Consider the following 27,214-nt stretch of genomic DNA (forward strand, 5'->3'; position numbering starts at 1 on the left):
AAATAAAGAATGACAAGAAGCATTTTCAAAAAACAATTCAAAACCCCAAGCCCTGGGATCGTTACGTTTTATGAATCCTTACCTCTTTGAAATCGGTGGCACCATCCAAACAGTTTTTCCAGGTTTCGGCAATACTAAGTGTGAGAAAGAAATTCCCAGGATGTGAAAATGGTAGCGGCAGCCACAAGGCTTCCTCAGCCCCTACACCTGTGACATTTGCTGCTCATTCTCAGCATTATGGGGCTAGCCTTACCCTTTGACAGAAGAGAAAATGGGCCCAGGGAGTTGGTGTGACTTCTCTGTGGTCACGCAGGGCTGGCCGTGGAGTCCCAGGCCATCCCACGAACCACAGCACCTACCTCATACACATACTGCCTATACAAAGAGCCCAAGCACTAATAGATCCGCACAACTTTACCAGCTGATTTAAGAGGTTCCAGAAAAAATCAGATAGGCATAAACCAAAAGAATAATAACATTACTATGGAACTGTGGTAGGATACAAAATGAACTTCATTTCTTTCTTTGCATTTTGAATTTTTGGTAAGGAAATATTATTTGTATGGGTTGGATACATGTGTATGAAGATTTACAGTTATTTTCACTTTGTAGCAGAATTCCAAAGTATAATAAAATGTTAAAGCTAGATGCCACTAGTTCATGTCTGTGATCCTACTACTTGGGAAGCTGACAACAAGAGGATCTCAGTTCAAGGCCAGCTCAGGCAGAAGAGTGTCACAAGACCACCTTCTCATCCAGTAGCTGGACACAGTGGCATGTCCCTGTCATCATCCATCCAATGTTACGGAGGAGGCTGACATGAAAAGAATAGCAGTTCCAGGCCAGCCTGGGTAAAAAGTTCTTGAGGCTCCATCTTAATGGAAAGAAGCTGGGCATGGTTACCCGCATTGATCATCCCAACCAGGCAGATGAGAATCTATCTGGGGCAGTTTATACATGCGCCCAGGAAGAAAGCAAGACCCCATCTCAAAAGTAACCAGTAGAAAAAGGGTTGACAGTGTAGTTTAACAGTAGACACCTGCCTAGCAGGTATGAGGCCCTGAGTTCAAATTTCCCCATTACCTTCTAACCACTCCTGGCCATAAAAGAAACTTAAAATGATACAATTTTAAAAGCAATCTCAATTCTCAACAAAGAAAAATGGTTTACATAAATTATGTTCTATGTTAGAACATGATATACTAATTTTAAAAAATAACTTTTGAAAATAAAATCATGGTTTTGAAGTATAATATGGGGAAAACTTCGAGACCTATTAACCTACTGGAGGCATGGGAAAAATCTCTATTTAAAAATAAATTTGGGGGGAAGGTGGGAAGGCAGGCGGAAAATGAGGGAGGAGGTAAAAATTGGATAAGAAATGTATGCACTGCCTTACGTATGAAGGCGTAACCCCTCTGTACATCACTTTAGCAATAAAGAAATGAAAAAAGAATCATTAAAAATAAAAAAAATAAATTCTACCATTTATCCACACACATACCCCCACCCATACCATGAATGAGAATAGCTCTTAGTAATTTTTCAAGTATTTCTTTACGTTTTTGCTTATATGCAATGAATTAAAATAAATGTCTTATGCATATGTAATCAGAAAGCATCAAAAAAGGTAAATAAGAGGTGTATTTCAAACCTGTTGAACATTCTATCTGCATTATCAAATCTTCCATTCTGCAGGCACAGCATATACTCTGGAGCTGGAGGGAGAGATAGTACAATGTTACATCATGGCACTATCTAGCATCTAGTCAGAGGCCAAGCGAAACGGAGTGCATTGGGGGGCGCTGAGCAGCCTTACCAATCCTGACCAGGTAAAAGAGCACGTAGCCCGGGGAAGAGTAGTGACTTCCATACATGAACTTGGGCTCGGGCATTTCCTGGTAGCGAGCCTATAACACAGGAAGAAACAGTGTGCTCAGTGCTGACCAGAAAGTTGTGATTCACTCAAGAAGTCAAGACTAAAAGAGACGTGGCACAGACACAGTGTTCTCCCTCGGTCACCTCCTGGGCAGGAAGAACTGAGGACAATGAAGGTAGAGCACCGGTGACCATTCCTGCCACAGGTCCTTCAGTTTACTTCACTTTGTGGTAATAGCATTGGCTTAGATGAAAACAGGATGGATTTTGTGCATCTCTTCTACTGAATACTTTACTCTTATGCTGAATACTTTCATGAAAATAATTCAGGAATCCTTAAAGGGGTCTCCCACCTAGTTCTAGAATGAACACTAAGATCAAAAATGCAAACAGTAAGGGGGCTGGGGATATAGCCTAGTGGCAAGAGTGCCTGCCTCGGATACACGAGGCCCTAGGTTCGATTCCCCAGCACCACATATACAGAAAACGGCCAGAAGCGGCGCTGTGGCTCAAGTGGCAGAGTGCTAGCCTTGAGCGGGAAGAAGCCAGGGACAGTGCTCAGGCCCTGAGTTCAAGGCCCAGGACTGGCCAAAAAAAAAAAAAAATGCAAACAGTAAGAAGCAATGGCATTGGTGGTGGGAAGAGGAACAACGACAACCCATTCTGAAGGACCAGGGAGATATTCCTACAGGCTCTCCTCTGAGGCTGGGAGAAAGCAGTCCAGGGCTCACGGAGTTACTCAAAAACCAAGAGCGCTGCATCCAGTCCACGTACCAGCAGTCTCTCTAGCCGCTCCTTATTCAGGGCTCCCACTGGTTTACTAAGATCCCGGAAGGTTGCTGGATTTGACAAGTCTGTAAACATAAATAAGTAACTTCAGCTTATACCACTCTTGAATTGATCCAAATCCACATACTTATTTCTACAAAGTAATTTTAAATAGACATGAATCCATGAAGATATATAATAGCAGCACAGAAAAACACAACAACATCTCTTTGAAAGTAGTATATCTAACCTGGCAATGCTTTGAAAGTGAATTTCTTTAAACAATGATTTTCTGATTAAAAATAAAAAATAGCCAGGGGCTGGTTGGCTCCCATCTGTAATCCTAGATACTCAGGAGACTTAGATTTGAGAATCAAAGTTGGAACCCAGGCCAGGCAGGAAAGTCCATGAGACTCTTAACTCCGTGTAACCACCAAAAAGCCACAAGTGGCTCAGGGACAGTGCTCAGGCCCGAGCATAAGCCCCAAGACTGGCAAAAAATTTGTTTTCAAATGAAACAAAAATTTAATTATAAAGTTCATTATTTTACTCTTCTTAAATTCCTAAGGCAATCTGTCACTTCTTTCAATTACAAAAGTTCAACTCAAGAAACTGTCAAAAGCAACTAATTTTACTTTTTACATATTAAATATAAAATATAATCATAGTTTTATTAAAACAATTTGAGAGAATAAGTCAGAAGTCCATGTACCACAAAACAAAAATGATTTTCAGTAATGTAATTATGGATGATTTTTATTTCTTCCTTTTGATCTTTTATAATGTATAGTTTGAGGGGAATAATCATATTTTTATTAATATTTGAAAATATTTTGATCAACAGTCAATTTTCAGTGAGAAAATTAAATATATCAAAGCTTGGTGCTAATAAATAATGATAACACCAGATTAAAATTATCCTTTTTCTCTATGTGTGTCCTTCAAGAGATGGCAAAGAAAAAATACACATGCATGTGTGTATATATGTGTATACATACATACATACATACATATGGAAACTAGTCACCTTTAGAAATGAAGATGAATAAGCTCTAACTCCTTCACTTACCACACTGTAATTCTAAAGTAGAATGTCATCTCTCTTCAAGACTATTATAAAGAGGACAATGTCCGATTTGACGCATGCAGGGCTTACCCAGTTCTGCGCTCTGGTAGTCGTTAATTACCCATGGGAACACGGGGTACTGGGAGAGGTCGCTGCAGCTGCGGTCGGCCAGGTTGTTGAGGTGCAGGAGGTACTGGTAGTTGGACAGGTGTCCTCGCTGCCACTGCAGCATGTAGCTCTCGGCGGTGTGCTCGGTGATGTGGTGCTCTGATGGGAGACAGGCCCTGGAGCTTGTCACTGCACTGCACAGGTAAGAACTAGCTGCTTCACCATCTACTCCCTGCCACAAACCCCTTGAAAGTACTTTCGGTTACTGTTGTCTCAGTTATTGGAGCTTGAATTCAGAGCCCGGTTGATGTCCCTTGGCTTTTTTTTCCACTCAAGGCTGTGAAACTCTACTACAGCAGCCACACCACATTTCTGGCTTTTTTTTTAGTTAATTAGAGGTAGGAGTCTCATAGACTTTCCTGCTTGGGGCTGGCTTCGAACCACGAGCCTCAGATCTCAGCCTCTTGAGAGGTTAGGAGTCTACAGACGTTAAGTCACCAGCACCCAGCTGGAACATACATTTTAAAATAAAGAAATGTAGGGCTGGGGATATGGCCTAGTGGCAAGAGCGCTTGCCTTGTATACATGAAGCCCTGGGTTTGATTCCCCAGCACCACATATACAAAAAATGGCCAGAAGTAGTGCTGTGGCTCAAGTGGCAGAGTGCTAGCCTTGAGCAAAAAGAAGCCAGGGACAGTGCTCAGGCCCTGAATCCAAGCCCCAGGACTGGCAAAAAAAAAAAAAAGAAAGAAATGCAGGCCCTGGATTAGTTTTCCCAAAGTAGTTGCTTAGATAAGTATGAATATCTGCAGGATATGCAAAAGTATCTGTACTACATGAATAAGTTTAAGATCCAGGAGACAAAATTATTAAATATATTGAACTATTATATTTCCCAAAGTGACATAACCTGCACAAACAAAAAAGCACTTTTACCAGGAAAGTAAATAGTAGTAAACAGTACTGTTTACCGGTACTAAACAGTAAACACAATAATGAAGAATTCTTACAAATGTATTACTATAATTCATTTTAAGAAAACAATAAAGGAACACTTATTTCTCTTATTTTGTATAAAGTCAGAACAAAACCACCTTTCAGTTCTTTTAGTTCTCAAAGAGAAATACTACTACTGTTTCAGTGCTTACTTATTGATGCAAGATTGAATTAAGGAAAGTTAAAAAAAAAAAGAAGAAGAAAATAAAGGCAGAGGAAGGGTTCTCAAAGTAGAACTAGAAAGACTATCTTTCTCTGGAAAGGTGAAATCACAGATGACTTGCAGAGATCGTATTTCACGTAAAATATTTCCAAGCCCTATAAATTCAGAAAGAATAACCTCATAGTGCTTTACAGAGTACAGAAGGAATCAACTATCCTTAAAACAATGAATTTTGCATTTTGTTCAAAAAATTCTGCTTTCAAATTTTTACCAAGCAACTTAACTCACATGTCAATTCAATATTTATTCTTATTTAGTATTGCTAAGGGGTCTGGGAATATGGCCTAATGGCAAGAGTGCTTGCCTTGTATAGATGAAGCCCTGGGTTCAATTCCTCAGCACTACATATATAGAAAAGGCCAGAAGTGGCACTGTGACTCAAGTGACAGGGTGCTAGCCTTGAGCAAAAAAAGCCAGGGACAGTGCTCAGGCCCTGAGTCCAAGCCCCAGAACTGGCCAAAAACAAAAACAAAAACAAAAACAAAAACAAATTAGTATTACCAAGTTACTGATCAGTTAACAGGGAAATTAAAGTGTTTCTGTCACTCCTCATTTCCACTTTGGAAAACCCTCTGCAAACCTAGGAACAATCTTAGCAACTGCTCAAAGGAAGCTGACAGCGTGAGAAAATGTGTTTTAGTTCATGACACAGCTCTGACTTCAGATTCAACCACAAAGTTGAATTTTTGCTGTAATTTTGTGATAGTCAGGAAAGACAAAATAAAAAATCAGGAACCAGAAGATAAAAGCAAATTTGTAGGAAAGCTATGTTTATATATTAAATTAAATTGCTCAAGGAGTGAAAAAAAAAGATTAACGACAAACCTGTACAATAAGACAGATTACTTCTTAGAAATAAACTATTCCTTCTTGTGGGAAAATTTCCTATCTAGGGAAAGATGTACTTTACCATATGCCTCATAAAGATTTCACTTGAACACTAAAAATTAGACAAAATTCAGATAGTAATCAAATCTCAATATCCATTTTAAAAATTCCATTCTAGTAATTTGACAACTTTGTAAACTAGGAGTGATTCAATTTAGTCATATAATTTGACTACAAAATTCAAGCCCAATAAACAACAGCACAAAGGTGGAAAATTTCATGTTTTCTACGAAACACTGAGTAATCATTAATGAAATCATTCTGCTGGCCTAACAGTGCTATACTGAGCTCAAGTGTTGCTTGTGCCCTGTTCACCACAATCAGCGATTGCAAATGTATTGTCTCAGATTCAGACACACAGTCTTTAGTTTCTATTAGAGCTATAGAAGACAGGAATGAATCAAAACACATTTGGATAGATTCTTCATAACCCATTAGATTTGGAGACCACTGAAAGTTAAAACATAAAACTTAATTATCTAGAGTTTTTAAAACACATAACTAGAATGAACTATTACCTAAATGAATTTAATATTTCCCTTGATTTTTAAGATAAATTTTCAGCAACTACCACTACTGATGAGGAAGGAAGGAGAGCACTGAGAATTCTGGACAGGGCACTTTTCTTCTCTTTAAGAATGAACTACCATCACATGAGAAGACAGAATGAAGGGTGAACAGCAAACCTAGGTATGTGGTGATAAACTCATAGAGGCCATCTCTGTCTTGAGGTTCATAGAACTTTAGGTAGATGTCAGAACACAGATCGTCTTCAGTGCAAAATACTTCCAAGCCCTATAAATTCAGAAAGAATAAAATAGCATCAAGTTCATCTTGAAGTCCTACTATAAGTAAAAAACTACAAAAGCCTTTTTTGTCGGCTGTGGGACCTGAACTCTGGATTTGGGCACTGTAACCTGAGCTCTTCAGCTCAAGGTTAGTGGCTCTCCTACTTGAGCCACAGCACCACTTCCAGTTTTCTGGTGGTTAATTGGAGGTAAGAGTCTCTCAGACTTTCCTGCTTGGGGTGGCTTTGACCTAGGATCCTCAGATCTCAGACTCGTGAGTAGCTAGGATTATAGGTGTGGGCTACCGGTGCCTGGCCTTTTAAACACTTCTCTTCTTGGGGCTGGGAATATGGCCTAGTGGCAAGAGAGCTTGCCTCGTATACATGAAGCCCTGGGTTTGATTCCCCAGCACCACATATATAGAAAACGGCCAGAAGTGGCGCTGTGGCTCAAGTGGCAGAGTGCTAACCTTGAGCAAAAAGAAGCCAGGGACAGTGCTCAGGCCCTGAGTCCAAGCCCCAGGACTGGCAAAAAACAAAACAAAACATTTCTATTCTTATTTTGTAGCTCTTGTATTAATGTTTTCCACTTATACTTTGATTCAGATATAGAAATATTTATCTCTCTAAATATTCATGCTGTACCTGTAGGCTTCCTAAAAACAAGACATGCATTTACAAATACTGTAAAATGTCCTTTGGCAGCTTGAGCACAATGGCTCATGCCTGTAATCTCAGCTACTTGAGAGGCAGCTATCAGGAGGATTATGGTTTGAGGCCAGAGGCAAAGAGTTCATGAGATGCCATGTCAACCAATAAAGCTGGGTGAGGACATGCAGCTGTCATTCCAACTGGCCCAGGCACAACTGCAAGATTCCATTAAATAAACAAGTAGCACAAAAGGGCTAGGGATGTGGCTCAAGTGGTAGAGCACCTGCCTAGCTAAGGTAAGGTGTAGTGTTCTAACCTCGAGACTGCCGACTTCTATATTACTCTCAAAAAAAAAAAGGGAAGGAGCATTGGGCTTTGTGAATATTGTACTGTGAAGGGTGATTAAGAACAGAAATACACAAGGATGAAGCCCAAAGTTGTTTTGGGTTCAAATCCAGACTATTGCCATTTGCTAGTCAAAAGACTAAGAAATTAACTCCTGAAATCTGTTTCTTCATCTGCAAGACAATGGAAAGCAGTTAATGTTACTTTCATCTCTTTGTCTTTCCTTTTGCGTTCACTCATTGGCTAGTGCTCTACCAAATAAACCACACCTCCAAACCCACTTCCCTTTTTCTGAATGATCTTGTATGCCCAGAGGAGATTTTCAATAGCCTCCATTTCACCAGTTCTCTGTTAGAGCTGGAAATGGAGAGGTTTCCCTTTGCATAAACAGGCAGTAAGACGGTTAAATTTCTCAAATTAGAAATACAAAGAGATAGTTAAGATTCTACAATGCTTTTGCAATAAGTTATTAATGAGGCTTCAAAGAAGAAGAAAATGAATTTATACTGATGCCCATATAAAGATGCACCACCATTTCTGTAGAACCTGCTTTCTAAAATTGGTAAGACAAATGTAAGTACAGATGGAAATTTATGGTGGACAATGGGGAAAGAACTGCCCACAGGATTTAAGTAGTGATTTGCCCTGTTTCTAAGCCCAAAGGCCGACTTAATAGAAGTTAATTTTTATTACAGTACCACTAAAATTTTCTATAAAATTTTCCCATTATTTACTCTGAGAACTAGCTACAGTGAACAGATGGTGGTGAACAACACTGGACCATTCTGCAAACATTCTTCAAGCAGAAGCCCAGAAACCATAGGAATTTAGTAGTGAAAAACTCAAAGGCTCTCTGAGCCCTCATGTTTGTGGAACCAAAAATGTTTTAGCAACAAAGCTTCTTTTCCTTTATCAATTTCTAGTATATCCAAAACAAAAAAGCACTTGCCCACAGAAGGTTCACTTGCCTTTATTACACTTTCATGTTTTTAGACCTCTCTCAACAAAGGGTCTGGAAGTCCATACACTACCAGCCAAACTTGAAGGCATGGCAGCCATGCACTTAGCCCTGGGAATGCCCTTGAACTCACCAAAGGCATGAGGCCGTGCCTCCTCCTGTAAATGCGGCGGACATCTTGGAGTGTTATCTGGACCACAGGTTTCTTTAAAAAGTAGAAAGACAATGTCAAACATCACCATTCTAATACTACTAGAAGTTGCTTAATATTATATAAGGGGGAGGGAATAATTACATCTTCTCTTCCCAGTGTCTAGACTAAAGAACTACAAAGGGAACTCTCAACACAACTGGTTTTGCATTTTGCTCTGCCATTTTTCAGTAGTTTTATAACCCTGACCATGTCTCCTACTTCCCACACAGTACCTCCCAAGTGACCATGCAATCACCTGCCTCTCGGAGTGTTGTGACTGCTGGATGATGTGGAGGACTAAAGGGCAAGAATAACAACTAAATATGCAAGAGTTTGACTACATTTTCAATGGTTTGTTTAGCACACATTTGTGCTTGCCAGAATACCTCCTCAACAGTTTCAGCCTACGAAAGGCACGGTCTCTAAACTGTGTGTTTTTTTTTTTTTTTTTTTTTTTTTTTGCCAGTCCTGGGTCTTGGACTCAGGGCCTGGGCACTGTCCCTGACTTCTTTTTTGCTCAAGGCTAGCACTCTGCCACTTGAGCCACAGCGCCACTTTTGGCCGTTTTCTGTATATGTGGTGCTGGGAACTGAACCCAGGGCTTCATGTATACGAGGCAAGCACTCTTGCCTCTAGGCCATATTCCCAGCCCTAAACTGTGTTTCTTAAGGAAGAAGAAAAGTTTCTTTGGTCCCTAGAAGTTTTAAAACAGTAAGAAATACAGGTGATCAGCCCAAAGGCAAAGCTCCCAGATCCCTGTTCCCAGGTGAGAGGAAGTAGAGGCATAGACGCCATGATCTCAATTGTACAAACTGCCTTGAAGACTCCCAGTCAGGTCAACAATCCTGGCCCGGAGCCCTGGGAAGGGGTGAGTGCTCATACAATGGTTCTTGAAGCTGCAGAGTGTAAACATTGTTCTATAAATGTTTTACCCAAGTGACAATAATGGCAATGGCCAAGCCAAATGTATTCCACGAATAGAGAATGCCACTCTACCGAAGCACCCGGGAGAAGTTGGCAAGTGTGCACCCCCACCTAGTGGATGGAATCTTGCTAGTATCTCTTCTGTTTTAATGCCATGAATAATAGTGGGAAATACTCCTGAGTTGTTAAGCGGCCCTGACAAATGGCCCAAATGCACTGCGACCAAGTGTCAGAATTGTTCTCCTTTCAAGATATAGTTCAAAAAAGACTAGCTCTAGCTTAGTAACAACCCCTGGTAAGTGCTATGTGGAAGTCTGCGTTCACCTTTGCTTTGTGGCCTCGTCCTAAGTCTGAAGTCTTTGTGAAAGAGAAGGAAGACTGGGAAATTGGACTGCAGCTTCTCTACCTTCCCGCTGGTAGTGTGGAGAACGCCAGGTAACAGTGTTGCCTCGAAGAAGATTCAGACCTACTACTAATTGTGATTACAATTAGGAGAGGCAAGAAGTGTCAATGTACGTGTGTCCACATACATGAATATACAGGAAACATCCATTTCTTTCCCAGAAATGCTTCCTAGCAGAAAAATGTCAGTTCCCAGTGAAATCAGGAGGGAGAGGGCATCTTTTCATAGCACCAAGATTAGGGGTGTCAGAATAACAAAAGTGGATTCGAGAAGCTTAAACTCAGGTGACTCAGGTGACAGGGAGGCACTGGGAAGCAGGAAGTGATTTTGATCATCACCAAAATTTGAAGGTTCAGTGACTAAGATGGCAAGCACCTTGAAAACTGCACATACAGAGGGAGGCTACTCCAAACCTCCCCCCAGGGTCTACATACCGGGTACCCATTGAGAGGTTGAAAATAGAGGTTGGTGTCCGTGACACACACATGTCCAGGGTTTGTCACTAGAGGTGTCACCATTTCTGCTTTGCATTCCCGATGGAACTCTTCAGAAACACTTTGGAATCTGAAAAGATGTTTTGCAACAACATGAGAAAAGTCAGAATGTGCACCACATTCTGGTGTGACAGCCACTTGTTTGGCAGTCCAGTTAGATGACGGCAGTTATGAGGTAGCTTGGCTGCTTGGAAGAAGCTGATGGTTTTGGTGGTATAATGAAGACTTGATTTCTAAAAGTGCAGAAGATATTGTACATCACAGAGGCACATGTAGAGTCACATCAAGTAATGATTTGAATTCCTGTCAAAATAAATTGTCCTTGAAAATATTCCTACATCCATATAGCTTTCAAGCTGTGTGCTATTTAGGCTCTGTTTTTAGAGTAGGTGTGGTGGTATACAATTGTAATCCCAGCTCTGGAAGGTAGAGCTAAGAGGATTGAATAAAGGCCAGACTGAGCTGTGTAGCAAGACTGTCATGTAGCTCAAATGAGACACCACTTGCCTAACAAGCACCGGGCCCGAGTTCAAAATCCGTACTATCAGTAATAAAAGAACTGATTTAACCTAACTCACAACTTATAAATACTTCTATAATTTTAAAAAGAATGATCTATTATTATAATCTTTGGCATAGGTGTCAATTATACCACACACACATTTATTAGGTTCTGACTACATAGTTACAATTACTTGACTCTTAGTTTGATAAAATATTGGCTTTTGAATTTATTGTGGAAGATGACCTTTCTATTACCAATCCATATAGTACTTCTTCGGGAAAGTATATTTTTGTACTGTTTTACTAAGTTAACAGGGAAACAAGCAAATGGTCAATGTTTTAGGGCCATTATTTAAGTCACTGGATTAAAAATAAATCTCCTGGTAGCATAGTGGTAGTGTTCGCTTAGCATGCATGAGAGCATATATCATTCCACGAAACCAAAAAATGAATGAACGAATAGGGATTGATTAAGTAACAGGACATAATGAGCTTTTTAAGCTAGCATGTAAAAATTGAAGGAGAGCTCTGAAGCTTTCACTGAAATGACCAAAACAAATTGGTAAGCTCAACAATCCTCACAATGTCTAAACCCCATCAGAAAGCTGAGGGTGCAAAGAAACCTAAATGAACTTAATAAGAGGAAAGAAAAGTAGCAGGTAAGTGGCAGGAAGCTTAAAACAGGGTAGGAATGAGGGTTGTAGAATACAATAGATTTTCATAGAAAGCCACAGTAGGGATTGAGGAGAAGGAAAGCTCCCAAGGACTTAAAAGGGCTCTTAAGTGCAGTGACAGCAAGACTGATCGCCACCATTTAAAAAGCTGGTGGTACTGGCTCTGCCTTAAAGCACAAAAGAATCTCCAGAACTGCTCAAGTGCTCAGATTCTATCTCCTTGAAAAGTCTAGACCATTCCCTCCGTACAATGCAGGCACTAGTGACCCGAAGTCAGCCAGAGCTACCACAAAGCCTTACCCCAGTTTCTAGGAAAAGCAACCTGACAGAAGAAGCAAGCAAGAGGCTGGGCATGGCATTTCTGGAGGTCAGGATTGTTTAGTTCAGTCTTCCCAAGTCCTTTTTTTTTTTTTTGGCCAGTCATGGGCCTTGAACTCAGGGCCTGAGCACCGTCCCTGGCTTCTTCCCACTCTGCCACCTGAGCCACAGCGCCCCTTCTGGCCGTTTGCCATATATGTGGTGCTGGGGAATCGAACCGAGAGCTTCATGTGTAGGAGGCAAGCACTCTTGCCACTAGGCCATATTCCCAGCCCTTCCCAAGTCCTTTTTAAACAAACTGTCCCGCATACAACAAAAACTTACAAGACACACGAAGAAATAAGAAAATAAGACCTATACTCAAAAAAGAAAAGACTCAAGAAAAGGAAACCCAAGTGTTGGCCCTGTCAGGGGACTTGAGGGCCACCAGAATGAATACACTCAAGAACACGGAAAACCTGCATATGGAAACAAGAGGATTCTTCTTTGTTGCTGTTTTTGTTTTGTTTTCTTTGTTCATTTATGTCTTTGGGAGGGCAAGGGAGACACAGCAATGGAGGTACAAAGGGTGAACAAATGCAGCAATCATACTCAATAGACACTATACTGAAAATAAACTATACAACTTGTGGGTGGAGACGGAGGGAAAAACTGGGAAAGTTAGGGAAGGGGTGACAGTGTCCAAAAGGAAATGTGCTCTTTACCTGACTTATGTAACTATAACCCCTCTATATATCACCTTTATAGCAACAATAAAAATTTTAAAGACAACATAGAAAAAAGGATGAACAACATGTGAAGAGAAGATTCCAGCAGAGAAACAAAGTATGAAAAAGAAACCAAAGTAAGGGGTTGGGGATATGGCCTAGTGGCAAGAGTGCTTGCCTCGTATACATGAGGCCCTGGGTTCAATTCCCCAGCACCACATATACAGAAAATGGCCAGAAGTGGCGCTGTGGCTCAAGTGGCAGAGTGCTAGCCTTGAGCAAAAAGAAGTCAGGGACAGTGCTCAGGCCCTGAGTCCAAGCCCAGGACTGGCCAAAAAAAAAAAAAAAAAAGAAACCAAAGTAAATAAATAAAAAAATCTGGCTATCAGAAGTAGGTTAAAGAAGCTTAATGATAGATTGGGTAGAGTAGAAAGGCCCCATAAAATAGAGAAACAGGTCAATAAAAATGTCCTAACAGCAATGAGAAAGAGAAGAAAAAAATAAAGAACCAAATATCAGACCTCTAAGTAACTATAGAAAACATAGTAACAGTAAGTACAACTCAAGTAATAGAAAAGAAACAACAGGAAGTAGAAGAAAATATATCCAAGGAGAAAGTTATCAGTTTATGGGTACATGGTACTTCAAAACATGTATGCAATAGTAAAATATATGTGTTTCTACTTCTAGTTCCTGCCCATTGAATTTCTTCAGCAACAAGGGTGTTAGGTGCATCTTTTGTTCTAATATTTGATCTTGGGGCCATAATTCATGGCACAGAGCTCTCATGCCCCTGGGATTTTTCTGGATAAGAAAAGACTCTTAGTGGACTTTTGGATGCAGTCTGAACACCAGAAAGAGCACATCATGATCATAAGGACTGGTGAAGGGGAGAGAAGCTAGCGACTGAGTTTATAACTGTTCATCCAATGTGATGGAGGCTCCTTAAGAATCCTTGATGCTGCCAGATTTGGAGAACTGGCAGGTGGTGAGCACATCTATGTGCAGGAGAGGTGGCAACTCCCAACGCCACAAGAACTGAAGCACTTGTGTTCAGGACCCTTTCAGACCCCTAAGGTTCTCTCCACCTGACTGCTCACCTGCATCCTTTATCACATTCTAACTAACATACCACTATGTGAGCATTGACTTCTGTGAGGTATTCTAACAAAATCAAACCCAGTGAGGAGGTTGTGGAAACCTCTGATTTATAGCCAGTTTAAGCATAATTGACAAATTGGACACGTAGTTGGTGCCTGAATTGGGGACAGTTTTGTGAAACTGAGTTCTTAACCTGTGGAATTTGAGCTAGCACTTGGTGGATAGTGTCAGAAAACCAGATGGAGCCAGAGAACCCATCACACCCGTGTTACACACTGGAAGAAGAGTAGGAAAGTTATGATCCCACTATCTAGTTACAGTGTATGTTTTCTCCTTACACACGCTGAACCTACAAAGCAGAATGAACACAAAGGAATCACATTGGACTTACAGATAACAACAGTCCCTGTGACTCTGCATGAGAAATCATGGAATAAAAAATCTTAAGAGTGATGCTTTAAAAAACTAAACTATTCTGTATCTAAAAAGAAATATGTCCTGCAAAAAAAATAGAGGTGTTCAGCCCAGGCCCTGAGCCTGGTCTGTATCTTGAAGGGGGAGATATGGAGGAGGGGGAGGAAATAGAAAAAAAAATTTTTAAATGCAGGTGAAATAAAGATATTTTGAGACAAAGCTGAAAGAATCTCTTAACAATTAAGAATTAATCCACATTATAAGGAATGTTATAGAAGGTTCTTCAGGCCCAAGAAAAGTGATACCAGATAAACTCATATGAAGAAAAAAGAGGATAGCCAAGTGCTGATGGCTCACGTGTGTACTCAGGAAGCTGAGATCTGAGGATTGTGGTTCAAAGCCAGCACAGGAAGGAAAGTCTATGAGACTCTTAACTCATATTAACTACTAGAAAATCAGAAGTAGAGCTGTGGCTTAAAGTGGTATAGCACTAACCTTGAGCAAAAAAAGCTCAGGGACAGCACCTAGGCCCTGAGTTCAGGCCCCACTACTGACCAGAAAAACAAAACAAAACACACACACAAAAAAAAACCCACAACCAAATCCTAAGGGAAAAAAAACCCAGTACTGGAATTTGAACTCAAGGCGTGAGTGGTATCCCTGAAGGTTTTTTTGCTCAAGGATAGCACTCTACCACTTGAGCCGCAGCTCAACTTCCAGCTTTTTCTGATTAATTGGAGACAAGAGTCTTATGGTATTTCCTGCCTAAACTGGCATGGGGCCATGATCCTCAGATTTCATCCTCTTGAGTAACCAGGATTATAGGCGTGAGCCACTGGTGCTTGGCTAGCTTGTAGATTTTTAAGCCAGAAATGTCAGTATTATATTGTGGGTTTTGTGGCATGGGTAGAAATTAAAGACAACAAAAAGACAAGAGGCAGGAAAGGTTAAACAGAATATACTCAAGTAAAGGGCTTTCATTATTATAAAGTAGCACGATATAATATTATTTGATATGTTATGATCTCTAGAGTAGCCAAAAAGATAACACATGGGCTGGGAATATGGCCCAGTGGTAGAACACTTGCCTCGTATACATGAAGCCCTAGGTGCAATTCCTCAGCACCACATATATAGAAAAGGCCAGAAGTGGCGCTGTGGCTCAAGTGGTAGAGTGCTAGCCTTGAGCAAAAAGAAGCCAGGGATAGTGCTCAGGCCCTGAGTTCAAGCTCCAGGACTGGCAAAAAACAAAACAAAACAAAAAGAGTGATATGCCTAAAAAAGTAAATACTAAATAAAACAGAGAACTGAAAAGTTGACCCCAAATAAGGCAAAAAAGCAAGAACAAAGGAACCAAGAAAAACAAGAGGCTAAGACAGTGGACTGAAAACCAACTACACAATTACACAATTATGACTTATTTCACCAACACTCCAACTTACAAGCAGAGATTACCAAAATGCATGAAACATGATTCATCTATCTAATTATAATGTGTGTTTTTTAGAAGCAGGATATATGCACAAGAAGGTTAGGCATGGGAGGATGGAAAAACAATTCATCATGCATCAAACACATAAAGACGCATGACTACATGAACCAAGACAAAAGGCACTGAAGATTAAAAAAAAAAGGTGGCACTGCACACAGATGAAAGATACATCATCAGGAAGCCATTACACATGTAAACGCAATGATCTTGGTAAAAGAGCTTCACATAAGCACATAAAATTATCAGACATGGGGGAAATAATTCCTAAACATCACTGGCCATCTGAACATCCTTCACTATCTGATAGAATAAGTCAACATATACAGCATTACAATCATCAGCCAACAGGAAGGACATGACGCTTATAGGACACTATATTCAGCAACTGCAGAGCACTTATTTTCTTGAGGAAAGAGACCACATGCTGGACCATGAAACAAATCTCAACCAATACAAAAAGATTGCAATCATATAGAATATACTCTCTGACCAGGCAACACTTTAGTAATCAGTAACAGTAAGATCTTTACATGTCTGGAAATTAAGCAACCTACTTCTGGTCACATATGGGTGGATGGAAATTATAAAAGATTTTATATAATGAAAATATAACAAATTTTGTCGAATGCTGCTAAAGCAAGTACTGAAAACGTTTTGTAAGTTTAAGTGCTTCTATTACAAAATAAGGTATCATGTCAGCCAGCTTGGCCTTGTTCTCAAACTAACAGAAGTCTACTCTGTTCTTCATAAGCTAAAGGAAGTAAAAAAAAAAAAGACATCAAATTTAAATAACAGAGAAAAAGGACAACAAATTACAAAGCTGTCATTTGAAGAGTCAATAAAATTTGTAGTCCTTAGCTAATCCTGATAAAGAAAAAAATGAGAAAAACATAAGAACCAACACAAAGAACAATAAAATCAATCACTACTATGGATTCTGCTGAATTAAAAGTATATTGGCAAATATATGCCAATAAATGTGGCAAATGAAATGGATACCTTTCTTTCTTTATTTTTTTTGGAAATACACATTTACCAGAAACAGGTAAAAGAAGAAACAAATGAAATAGCCCTATCTCTAGTTTAAAAATAAATTAAGCCAAACTTGGTTGTTCACACTTATAATTTTAGCACTCAAAAGGTTGAAGTAGAAGATCTTAATAAGTTAGAGGCTAGACAGGGCTACACATAATAAGACTTTGTCTCAAAAAAAAAAAAGAATCACCACAAAAACGTGGGCATCCTAATAAATAAATGCTTTAATAAATTGTACTAAAAATGTTAGAAGGAATAACACCAATCCCATCAAACTTTCTGAATACTAAAGAAATGCCTGAAACATATTTGATGAGACCAGCAGATCCCTGTTCCAAAACCTGACCAACCTCCAACATTACTGGAGAATGACAGAGCAATATCCTTCATGAATATGGATGCAAAAACACTTAACAAAACAGTAGCAAAGCAATTCAGCAATATGTAAGGAAGACAGTACATCATGATCTCAAGTTACACGAATACAAAGTTGATTTAACATTAAAAATAAATTGATGTAATTCACAATATGAACACAATAAGGAAATATATGAGAATGTCCATAAACAAGGAAAAAACGTGACAAAATTTGATCACGGGGCTGGGAATATGGCCTAGTGGCAAGAGTGCTTGCCTCCTACACATGAAGCTCTCGGTTGGATTCCCCAGCACCACATATATGAAAAACGGCCAGAAGGGGCGCTGTGGCTCAGGTGGCAGAGTGCTAGCCTTGAGCCGGAAGAAGCCAGGGAAGGTGCTCAGGCGATTTAACATTAAAAATAAATTGATGTAATTCACAATATGAACACAATAAGGAAATATATGAGAATGTCCATAAACACAAGGAAAAAACGTGACAAAATTTGATCACGGGGCTGGGAATATGGCCTAGTGGCAAGAGTGCTTGCCTCCTACACATGAAGCTCTTGGTTGGATTCCCCAGCACCACATATATGAAAAACGGCCAGAAGGGGCGCTGTGGCTCAAGTGGCAGAGTGCTAGCCTTGAGCGGGAAGAAGCCAGGGAAGGTGCTCAGGCCCTGAGTCCAAGCCCCAGGACTGGCCCCCCACCAAAAAAAAAAAAATAATAAAAAAATTGATCACAACAAACTAAAATTTGATCACAACAAAATAAAAATGTACTACCTTTTCACTGTGAAAAGCATCTATGCAGAGTGTGGCGGAGGGGGTGAGATCAAGTAGAATGCAACGTAAATGTGTATGAGATAGATAAGAATGAAATCTCCCTCTACAGAACTGATACAAGCTTAAAAATACAATTAAAATTATACTGTTAGTAATATGAAATCGAAAATTTCAATACTTTTAAAAAAGCATCGGTGGAAAAACCAGGGCTAGTATCTCTTTTTACCAAGAAAGCATTAAACTCTTTGCCTATAAGCTGTAGAATATAAGAAGGGGATGTGTTCCCACCACATTTATTATGAAGATAGCACAATAAGACAGAAAGTAGAAAACACAAGCCACAGAGATAGCCAGGCCCTGGTGGCGCATGCCTGTAATCCTAGCTCCCCAGAAGGCTGAGATTTGAGGGTCACAGTTCAAAACCAGTGCAGGCAGGAAAGTGGACCTATGGCTCAAAGTGGTAAAGCACTGACCTTGAGCAAAAAGAATGCTGAGCAGCGTCCGGGCCTTTAGTTCAAGCCCCATAACCCACATAAACACACATACACAGAGAAAACCAGAGAAATTTCTTTAAAAGTGTCATTGTTCACAGATTAAATGACTACAGACATGAGAAATCTATGCACTGTGAAAAATCCCTCTAGGACTAAAGAGTAAATTTGAGAAAGTTACACAATATTAGTATTTTTTTAAAATTATACTGTTTCTATATACCAGTAAAAACAACTGGATGGGGGCTAGGAATGTGGCTTAGTGGTAGAGTGCTTGCCTAGCATGCATGACGTCCTGGGTTTGATTCCTCAGCACCACATAAGCAGAAAAAGCCAGAAGTGGTGCTGTGGCTCAAGTGGTAGAGTACTAACCTTGAGCAAAAAGAAGGCAGGGACAGTGCTCAAGCCCTGAGTTCAAGCAGTCTCAGGAAAGTATCTAGAATATTCTGCAGAAAAGTTGGGAGTGTCTCCATGCTAAGCATGTTAAGAGAATGGTGCGCTATCCTTCTGTCTTTATAAAATCTCAAATCACTGTATTTTAAAAGGATATTTTGAAGATTAAAAATGAGAGAAATGTAAATATATAGTTACATATTAAATGGTATCAGGAGATAAACAACATTATCCCTTAATGGTTATATGCTGAAGGACTCATGGGGGTAATGCCATGATTTCTAACAATTTAGTGTTAAATGATCCAAAAATTACACATTTTATACAGAGTACAAACATATGCAAACATGCATGTACTATTACATATACATAATATATACTATATAACTAATTGCCGTATATTATGTGTAAAATGTATTTAATAATATATATAATTATATATACATATATACACACAAAATCTACTAGTGCTCAAGCCCCACACATACAGTTGTGTAATATTTACATGCACATCCTCCTGTATACTGCAAAGCCTCCCTGCATTCTTAATAATACCAGCAGGTATTATAAATGACTATCTAAGAGCTATATAAATAGCTGTTATACTGTATTGTATAGAATATGAAGGGAGAAAGGCCTGCACACCTTCAGTATAGAAGCACTTTTCCAAATGTTTTCAATCCGTCATTGGTTGACTTCTTCACCAGGGCACAGCCAACTCTGTACACATATATACACAAACATACACACACACAGAGCACTAACATGAGTAAGCCCTGTCTGCTACATCTAAAAGCAAATTTGGCAAAATGTTAAAAAACTAGTACTTCATTATATTCGTTTTTCAACTATTGTGGATTTGAAAGTTTCAATGTAAAAAGCAGAGAAAATAGTTTTCTTTCAGGGCTGGGAATATGGCCTAGTGGCAAGAGCGCTTGCCTCCTACACATGAAGCTCTCGGTTCGATTCCCCAGCACCACATACATGGAAAACGGCCAGAAGGGGCGCTGTGGCTCAGGTGGCAGAGTGCTAGCCTTGAGCAGGAAGAAGCCAGGGATGGTGCTCAGGCCCTGAGTCCAAGACCCAGGACTGGCCAAAAAAAAAAAAGTTTTCTTTCAGTAAAAGTATTACTAAGAATGATGAAAGCTCATCTTAGCAAGTTTATCTTCAGGGTTTTCTTTTGAGGAAATATATAATACTGGGATATTTTTAGAAAGCATACAATATATAGGAATACTTAATTTCATAGATGCCAAAAATATCCTTGAAATTCCTCAGCCTAACATTTCAGAGATTAGGAATTTTTTAACTTTCTCAGCAAACCAGTTTTTAAATGAATATCATGCAGATACCAAGAAATGAAGTCTAAATCACTAGTTAAACAAATTACACACCCAAAGTAGGTCAGGAGAAGGTGAATTTTCTATTATTTCTGTTCCTTTCTAGGATGGAAACTATTTCTACCTCAGCAATCCAAGTACCTAATAAACCCTGCTTCTAGAAAAATAGAAAATTAATACTATGCAGTAAAACAAACACAAAAACCAGTTACTAGTCTGACAGCTTTAATAGTAAGCTCTTTAACATGTAATAATGTAGGGTAAGGGTCAGGATGAGTCTAACTCCCAAATCTCAGGAAGATGGAAATAAAACAGACTATTACAAAGTAGACTTATTCATAAACATAAGCATCTGTGAAAGCCTAGCATATAATGATCCATAAATGAATTAATCTACTCAACCAATACTTTCTACTTTAGTCTTAAGCATGAATGATTACATAAGCAAAATAAAAATGATAGCAAATAGACTGGAAATAACTAATAGATGAGACCGCACATGTAAATAATCTAAAGCTAGTGGAACTGATCACAGATGGAAGGGAACAGGATTCATTGTATGTATCAACAACAATCAGAATATGAAGCTTTTGGACAGACTGTTATAAAGTCCATCAAAAGTATGATACATTAAAAAACCTAATAAGACAAAAGACTTTTCATGAAGAAAATCATGAAAGGTTTTTAAAGAAGATGTAAGAGAGAAAAAACTATAGATTCACTGCAATCATAACCAAATTTAAAGACTTCATTTTATAGAAACTGACTCGCTGATTTAAATGTGTAAGAAATAAGTCAGACAACATGGACTCTATGTTCTCCCTCATAGGGAATAATTAGCACAGGTTTAGGCTAGTCACACATCTTATGAACACATAAGATGATGCTAAGTGAAAAGAACTCCATGGTATGGAAATGACTGTTATATCACTGTTGTAATTACTTTCAACATGTGATGTGAAACCGTAGCTTCTATTATCGATGTCCCTCCTGTATCCCCTTCCTATGGTAGTACCTGCACTGTCTCTGTATCTTATCTGAGTACATTGGAAACCACGTATACTGGTATTAGAACTAGGAAACTGAAAGGGAATACCTAAATTGAGAGACACAGGGTAAAAAGACAAACGACTACAAAAGCAATACTTGCAAAATTGTTTGGTGTAAATCAACTGAACAACTCATGGGGGGAAAGGGAAAGGGGGAGGCGGGAGTGGGGAATGAGCGAGGAGGTAACAAACAGTACAAGAAATGTATCCAATGCCTAATGTATGAAACTGTAACCTCTCTGTACATCAGTTTGACAATAAAAAAAATTAAAAAAATAGGAAAATAAGGTATGGACCCTGAACTATTAGACATCAGGTTGCTGTAAAAACAGGGTATATAGGGATGAAAATTCAAATAGACCAAATATTAAGAGGAAAGAGAAAAGGACAACATAAAATTACCATTATTTGCAGAACATATGTTTTACACTTTGGTATACTCAAAAAGATCAATGCAAAAATAATGAGAACAGTAAGATCACTCTCAGTCCCTATGGTGCATGATAAGTAGAGTACTTAATGTAACTTGAGCAGGCAAAAAACACTACCTTGAAGAACTGACAGCCAAGGTGAAATAAATAAGAGCCACGTGAAAAGAGAAGGAGGTGCATGTTGTAAGCAGAGGAAATGTGAACAAGAGCTCAGAGGTAAGGGAACATGTGAGAACCATTTTTTAAGAATAGTAGATATAAGTATGCATAAGTAAAATATTAACATTAAGTTGATTTACAGCCAATGAATGTGTACTGCAAGAAGAACCCTGAACTCAAGGGAACAACAAGCCAATGGGAGAAAGGAAAAGCTCTGGCATCCAAGAGGTTGTGCCCACGGAAAAGTGTTCACTTCTACTGAAGGCAGTGGCACATCCTGAAGAACTTTCAACAAGTAAATGAGATGATGAGCAGGTTCTTTACAAAGAGCAGGTTTGAAGAGGACATTACGTCCATGGATAAAGAGAGCTACAGGAGGGAAGATGGCAGTCAGGAGTAGATAGACCAAGAGTTGTTATAGAGTTCTGAAGGGAAGGTGACAGTGGCCTGAACTGGAGTAATTCCAGGGCAAAAACACAAGCAGACAGGCTGAAGAGAACACCTGTCATTCCTGGGTGACAGACAGCTGAGTGGAGGAAAGTGGAGGAAACCCCCTGGATTCCTCATGTTCTTAAGCTGCAGCATTTTCAAAGACAGCCTCAGTTTTGCTTCCCACATTCTTTTCTTTTCAGTATTTCTTTTTGTTTACTTGCAGTGCTGGTGATTGAACCTCAGGCCATTTTGAACATACTCAATGAAGCCCCCAATGAAAATATCTACTGTTTTCCTAGTGAGGAAACAAAATCTGATAGAAAAAAAAATAACTTACCTATTTTTATCAAATGATGTCCTAGCCAAACGAGACTGTAAGATAGCTGTTATCTGTGAGAGGAGAAGCATTTTTAAAAGTAGATGTAAGTACGTCTACTAAAACATCAATGTAAGTTGATTTACAGCCAACAAAAATTGCTAGAAGCATTTACCATGGCTGTTTGGTCTCCCAGTTTGTCAAGGCAGGATGCTCTGTGAAGCTGCAAATTCAGAAACACACACGATTAGTTTTCCTGGAAGGCGACAGCAAGTTATTCCTTAAGAAGCAAAGAAAAGGGGCCGGGAATATGGCCTAGTGACAAAGAGTGCTTGCCTTGTATACTGAAGCCCTGAGTTTGATTCCTCAGCACCACATATATCGAAAAGGCCAGAAGTGGCGCTGTGGCTCAAGTGGTAGAGTGGCTAGCCTTGAGCAAAAAAAAAAGAAAAGAAAAAAGCCAGGGCCAGTGCTCAGGCTGAGTCCAAGCCCAAGGACTGGCAAAAAAAAAAAAAAAAAGAAGCAATGAACATTATTAACTATCCCATCATGTAGCAACAATAACAATCAAGAGTATTTCTGCTATATCTATGGCTTCCTCCTAATACTCAGCTTTCAAATTCAACATATTCAAGTAAATCTGCAACCTATTAAAGAGAGGTTAAGTCGGGCACACTAGTGTCTCTGGAGGCAAAGATCTAAGGATTGCTGTTCAATGCCAGCCTGGGCAGGAAAATCCATGAGACTCTTATTTCTAATTAACCACCCCTGAGAAAAGCCAGAAGTAGAACTGTGGCTCACGGGACAGACAACCAGCTTTGAGTGACAACGCTAAAGGACAATGTCCAGGCCTTGAGTTAAACAAATATTAATGTAGGCAATAAGAAAAGTTGAATGTGGAATTTCGAAAGCAGTTTGTGCCTCAGTGCCTGAGTTAAGGGCTTACCTGCAACAATGTCTCTACAACATCTTCTACTTTCCCCGAAACATCCAACTCAAAGACATATTCCATTTTACCCTAGCAGAAGGAGAAGATTTCAGAACAAGAAAAGCCACATGCCAACTCCACTACTTAAACATCATTTGCACAACACCTGCTTAATTCTGCCTCCTGATGCCCAGGGTCTCTGGAATGAGAGTCCTCAGGAGCCCACAGACCCTCTGGGAGCCTAAGTTCTCACTGCCTTCCACTGCTAACCACTCAAATCTGCTCTTCTTGTTCTGTCTCCTTGACAGGCAGAGTTAGGATTTTTATCTCGAGATCTTTCTTTTAATGGAGGCAATTATCCTTATAGACGTCCCTCGAAACTGCTTCTAATCCCATATGTGTGGTATACTGGTGTTTTGCTTCAAATTTTAGTTCTGGTTCTTCTTTGATCCACTGTTGTTTGGAATATGTTGCTTAATGGAGATATATATGCATATGTATAGATGTGAATTTTTGAGTTCTACCTTCAATGTAGTCAGAAAGGATATATGATATGGCTCCATCTTCTTAAATTCATAAAGACTTTAGTGACCAATCATATGCTTCATCTTGGAGAATATCTCATGTGCTTGGGAGGAACATGTGTTCTGTGGCTGTTAGGAGAGGTTCTGTATATCTGTATATGTCTATTATAATGGTCTCTTTGGTCCACAGTATTCAAGTTCTGTTCCCCATCAATGTTCTCCCACTGTTGGAAGTGGGTGAGGTAAATCTCCTGTCCCTGTGCTAATGTCTGTTTGTCTTCAGTTCTGTCACTTCATAGACGGAGGTGCTCTGAGGATGGATTAATATGTACTGCAATGGCTAATTTTTTATTACAACCAGTCACATGGGGTTGAAATTTTATTGCTAGATGTAAATCAGGGAGAACGTTTCTGAGTGAGACGAATACCTTAATCCATGGGATGAGGAAAGCAGCCTGACTATTCCTCTGTATGTAGGCCTCAGATATCTAATCCATCCAGTGCCTGAACCCACTAAATGATTTAATGTAAAGAAAAACTTCTGATTGTCTTCAAACTGGATTACTGGTTTTTCCTCAACTTAAACTTGAATTTAGACCATTAGCTCCTCCTGGAGCTGGACATCTTAGCAACTAGCACATGAGTCAGTTCCTTATAATAATTCCTTTACATACATCCCTATGTATGTACATGTATATGTAGCGTATACTCTCATATATGTATGTGTACACATATATGCACACCCCATTGGCTCTGTTTCTCTAAAGAATCCTAATACACATATTTGTAAGTGTACAGATTATACTCAGGTGCACTTGCAGCGCAGGCAGTCTCAGCAGAGATTTTAGAGGGAAAGCACCCCAGGAATGGTGGGGAGTCTCAGGGGGTGATTAAGCTGGCCTTTATCTTTTCTGAGCAATCAGCACATGTAATATTGCTTTGTATGTAAAACTCCAGGACACTGCATGTACAATTTCTGCATGACATAAGCTGCTGGCCACAAAACTGAGGCCACCATTCAGCCTGTGAAGCTACATTTTTCCAGAGTAGCTTTTGTAATTTAGAGCTAGCCATGTCCCTAAGTCCTATAAAAAAACAAAACAAACACCTCTCCTTCAAAGTCATCTCTTTATCCTATATTCATCTGGGATGGAAAGAATTAAAGCACAAAAAGAATTCAAAGAGGCAGGCCCCAGGGGCTCATACCTATAATCCTAGTTAGGAGGCTGAGATCTGAGGATCACAGTTTAAAGCCAGCCCAGCTGGAACTCTTTTCTCCAATTAATCACCAATTAATCACACCAATTAATCACAACAAAAGATGTGGCTCAAGTGGTAAGAGCACTAGCCCAGAGCACAAGAGCTCAGGAACAGTACCCAGACTCTGAATTCAAACACCAGGACCAAAACAATTTTTTTTTTTAATTAGAGCTGAAAGAATGCCTGTATGTTTGTTTTAGAAGTCTGGGGAACCAGACATTGTTCCAGTGCTAAGAACCAGACATTGGTCCAGGTTAATTGAATTCTCTTGGACTAAAGTCTGTAGCTCCATTGGATAATTTTATTTTAACTGTGTGATAAGCTTTGAGGTACTCAATATTATTAGATCTGATTACAAATGTTAACAGAACCACAAAATCTTATTTCTTAAAATCACTATGTAAATTTCTGGGATTGGAAACACTTTACTTACCCTTTCTATTTTATATGGTGCAACAATATTATGTTCTTTAATAAAATATACCTGAGAAAGACAAATCAATATTTGTGAAATAATATTAAGAAATTTCCTTGTTAAGAGGAAGTATGCAACAGAATGCTATAAAATGAAATGTTATAAGTCATTGCAACACATTGCAAAAGCATTTTCATTAATATTAGTAAGATTTTAAAGTTCTGACATTGAAATATTAAAGAGATCCAGCAGGGCATCAAAATAAAAACTGTTATTGGGTAAATAAATGTGATAATATGTACCAAATCAACAAGAAGGAAGCTCATCTACACACAGCTTAGATGAGACAGGGGTAAAACAGTCACTGGTAGAAAATGGATGAACTATCTCTTCCGTCATGGTAAGCTGGGTTCATGGTGCTCATATCTGGCCACTCGGGGCCTCACATGGTATATTAATTCTGTAGAACAAACAGCAGCACCTGCCCGACCATGGACCTCCTCACACCTCTCCCCTTATCCCTGCCTTTCCTCCGTTTACAAGGGAAGGCTGCTTGGAGTTTCAAAGGCCAGCTTCTCTTCTAGGGCACACAGCATGGGGGGCATCCACTTGTGAGTCATTCAGTAACTGTGTCCCTAGGATTCCACGCTGCATCCTCTCCCATTTCATACAAAGCACAGGTAACCACACTCCGCTGGTCTCACATCCCCCTTTGGCTATTTCCCTATTCCTTTTTGTGGCAAAACTCTTTGTTAGAGCTGCCTATACCTACTCTTGGGCCTATAATAAGCTTTCACCCCACCCTTTTGAATCCACTCCTCTGATGGTCATGATCACTTCTTACCATCCTGGTGTGCACACTCCCGAGGATCTCCGTGCTCCATCCTTGCCCTCCGTAGGCTGTTCTGCATCCAGCCCTCAGTGAGATTCCAAACACATATAAGCCAGATGGTGCCCCTTCTCTCCCAGCTCCCCAGCTGGCTTTCTCTTTTTGTCCCTTATTGGCAAAGCTTACTAAGGCTCCCCTGTTCCAGCTTCCTTGCAAGCACTATCCTCAACTCTCCCAGCGCTGATGCACTCACACCACTGTGCCACAACTACCTCCGTGCTTCCCCAGAGCCCCCTACCTTCTCAGGAATCCTCTCTAAGCCAGCAGTACAGATGAATCCCTGCGGGTGATCACTCCCTCCTGCCTAGAGTCTCTGGTCACGTGCTAACTTCTCAGCAAGGGATGCCTGACCATTCCATACAAAGTAACACAGCACTCTTCACTATCATTTTTATATCCTTTTACCTTATTTACCTTTTTTTTTTTGTAACATTCATCATTACCTGACATTGGAGAAGACACACGACTGTTTTCCCATTGAAAAAAGTTCATGGATGTAAGGCTTTGAACAACTT

The 27,214-nt window shown here is 39.7% G+C and overlaps 1 protein-coding gene across 1 annotated transcript in view; it reads right to left on the reverse strand.

Moving 5' to 3' along the window:
* Positions 1-27,214, reverse strand: part of Nsmaf (neutral sphingomyelinase activation associated factor) — a 58,153-nt gene that overhangs the window by 13,611 nt on the left and 17,328 nt on the right. Inside the window, exons 6-17 of the mRNA XM_048359250.1 lie at positions 25,829-25,879; positions 23,630-23,701; positions 22,859-22,906; positions 22,705-22,757; positions 10,623-10,752; positions 8,802-8,873; positions 6,614-6,722; positions 3,803-3,979; positions 2,653-2,732; positions 1,820-1,910; positions 1,655-1,718; positions 83-134 (exon numbers count right to left, since the gene is read on the reverse strand). Coding sequence (XP_048215207.1) covers positions 83-134; positions 1,655-1,718; positions 1,820-1,910; positions 2,653-2,732; positions 3,803-3,979; positions 6,614-6,722; positions 8,802-8,873; positions 10,623-10,752; positions 22,705-22,757; positions 22,859-22,906; positions 23,630-23,701; positions 25,829-25,879 — 999 coding nt within the window. The remainder of the gene's footprint in view (positions 1-82; positions 135-1,654; positions 1,719-1,819; positions 1,911-2,652; positions 2,733-3,802; positions 3,980-6,613; positions 6,723-8,801; positions 8,874-10,622; positions 10,753-22,704; positions 22,758-22,858; positions 22,907-23,629; positions 23,702-25,828; positions 25,880-27,214) is intronic.

This window comes from Perognathus longimembris, chromosome 12 (assembly GCF_023159225.1).
Source record: "Perognathus longimembris pacificus isolate PPM17 chromosome 12, ASM2315922v1, whole genome shotgun sequence".
In the NCBI taxonomy this organism is placed as follows: Eukaryota; Metazoa; Chordata; class Mammalia; order Rodentia; family Heteromyidae; genus Perognathus; species Perognathus longimembris.